This window comes from Punctularia strigosozonata, assembly GCF_000264995.1.
Source record: "Punctularia strigosozonata HHB-11173 SS5 unplaced genomic scaffold PUNSTscaffold_190, whole genome shotgun sequence".
Lineage (NCBI taxonomy): Eukaryota > Fungi > Basidiomycota > Agaricomycetes > Corticiales > Punctulariaceae > Punctularia > Punctularia strigosozonata.
This window is the reverse complement of record NW_006767622.1, coordinates 1-2,050: the sequence shown is the minus strand read 5'-3', so window position 1 is coordinate 2,050 and position 2,050 is coordinate 1. Positions and strand designations below refer to the sequence as shown.

The 2,050-nt window shown below is 51.7% G+C and overlaps 1 protein-coding gene across 1 annotated transcript; it reads right to left on the bottom strand.

Annotated features, from left to right (window-relative positions):
- Window positions 1-1,720: 1,720 nt before the first annotated feature.
- Window positions 1,721-1,957, bottom strand: PUNSTDRAFT_139754 (uncharacterized protein; the record flags this gene model as incomplete). The annotated part of the gene is made up of 2 exons (XM_007389483.1): window positions 1,721-1,868; window positions 1,926-1,957. The coding sequence occupies 2 exons, from the start codon at window positions 1,955-1,957 to the stop codon at window positions 1,721-1,723; spliced, it is 180 nt and encodes a 59-aa protein (XP_007389545.1).
- Between the last annotated feature and the right edge of the window lie 93 nt (window positions 1,958-2,050).

Sequence of the window (2,050 nt, the reverse complement as noted above, 5' to 3'; positions counted from 1 at the left end):
AGCACAGCCCTCGCTTAGCCAAATGAACTCGGCAAATGAGCTGCTCACTCTTGCTTTCCATATCTTCCCTCCCAATTTCCTCCTTATGACGCGCAGGAGACCGTCGGTCTCGGCTCTACCGTGTTATCGATATAAGATAAAGTCGAGGCAAATCATGGATGGAGGATTCAGTGCTCACAGAGATTGCGCGGAACCCCTGATGAAACATTGACGACCAGAAAATGGCAGCCCTTGAAGGCGCTCAGTTCACGTTGAGTCCCTATCGCCCCGCAAGTCGTACGGCCAACGTTTCTCCCTTCAAGAGCGCGTCATTTATCATAGTATATCGTGCCCGGAGTTCCTTAAACAATTATGCATAGATTCGGGGACTCGAGGTCGGATCGGAGTCAAGGAGAAAAACCAGTGGCGTGAGAACATACATCAGTCCCCCGTCGCGTAGCAGCCTGTAGCAGCCCCATCGACGTCCTCTCTGAGCCACACCTGGTACTTAAGGGCCATGATGAGCTACCGTCACAAGTTTGACTCGCACCAATGCCTTTATCTATTCCAGGGATGACGCACATATGCGACAAACACTCGCCCCTATTAGAATGGCGCGACAAGCAAGCTGAAATACCGTCAAGTTCATCCAAGTGACCGCTGAAGCGGGCTTTACAAGTGACTGGCTGTTCTGGGGACATTCAGCTTTCTGTGCAGGCGGAATTATTGCTGACAACAGCCTAGATGTTGACAATGCTCTCCCCAATTACCAGAAGCTCCGATGCATGCTCATAGGTGGACTCTGCCGTGCTTATTCGGTGTATACCCTTAGAAATTATGCTCGCATGTTACCTACATTGAATAATATTCTCATTCTCACTACGTCGGCTACGCCATCCGCGCTAACATCCCACCTATTTGGAGCGACTCGCATTCCATCGGACCACCGGGCTTCAGATATCTTCGACTATTGTACAGAGATGAGAGATCAACGTGCCGAAAGCGTTACAGCGGCGAATGTACATGCGGTCTACTCCGATATGTGAGCTTTGATGATTTTCTCTTAGGGCCAGAAAGGTAACGACGTTGAGCGGGCGCTGTGTGGCATACTTGCTGTTTAACCTCCATCTGCGGCGGCAGGGCGTGCATGTGGGTTTCCGTTCACCTGGCGATTTGACTCGCCATACTTATGTGGTGCTGCTTATCAAAGGTCTTCTTGTCTGTGCTCGTCGAGAGCCACCCATGAAGGGCAAATTATGCGATGCCTGAGCGGTGCTTAGATCCCATGCATCAGTCAAAGGCGGCGAGAATGAGCCATCGCGTATACCACTTAGGCTCGCGCTCGCGAAGTAATGCAGAGCCGCATCGATCAGCTGACCGAGGCTTGTTAGACAGGTGAGAACGGTCCTATGCAGCAATGACTGTTATCGCCTGCAGCTGTAGATATGCTTTGCCTTTTCCGCGTTGCATAACGATTTGTTCGTCCCGATACCGGTTTCCATTCGGTTTGCCTACTGCCCAACGTCGTCACATGACAGTGATTCCCGTATCATCTTCGCGGAAGCACCGTTGCAGACTGTTGCAGATAGATCCACGCTAAACCGTCTTGTGGCTTGCGGAACCTGATCTGAGGCTGAATACGGAGATGATGACGATACCGTGGGATCCAGTACCAGACACCACTGGAGCAAATCTTCCTATCGAGAAATGAAACCGATGAAGCAAGGAAAGCGATGGCGAATTACGTCATCTCCACCTTCTCAGGCCCCGTGCCGGGTTGCCGCAACGTGTCTTGGGAACGAACCACCATCGCCGGACGAGCGGACTCGAGATCTCGCAGACAAGTGTTGTCGTCGTTCGCAATACGCCTGAGCCTGCCACGAGGATCCCTGCACACATGACTGCATTAGAATCGCCGAGAGGGAACATGTCCTCAGCTAGCTTACGATTTTTCACTGGCTTTGCTTGATGTGATCATCGCTGTTAGGAAGTCCGCCTTCGCCAAGGGGAAGTATGGAAAGCAAGAGTGAGCAGCTCATTTGCCGAGTTCATTTGGCTAAGCGAGGGCTGT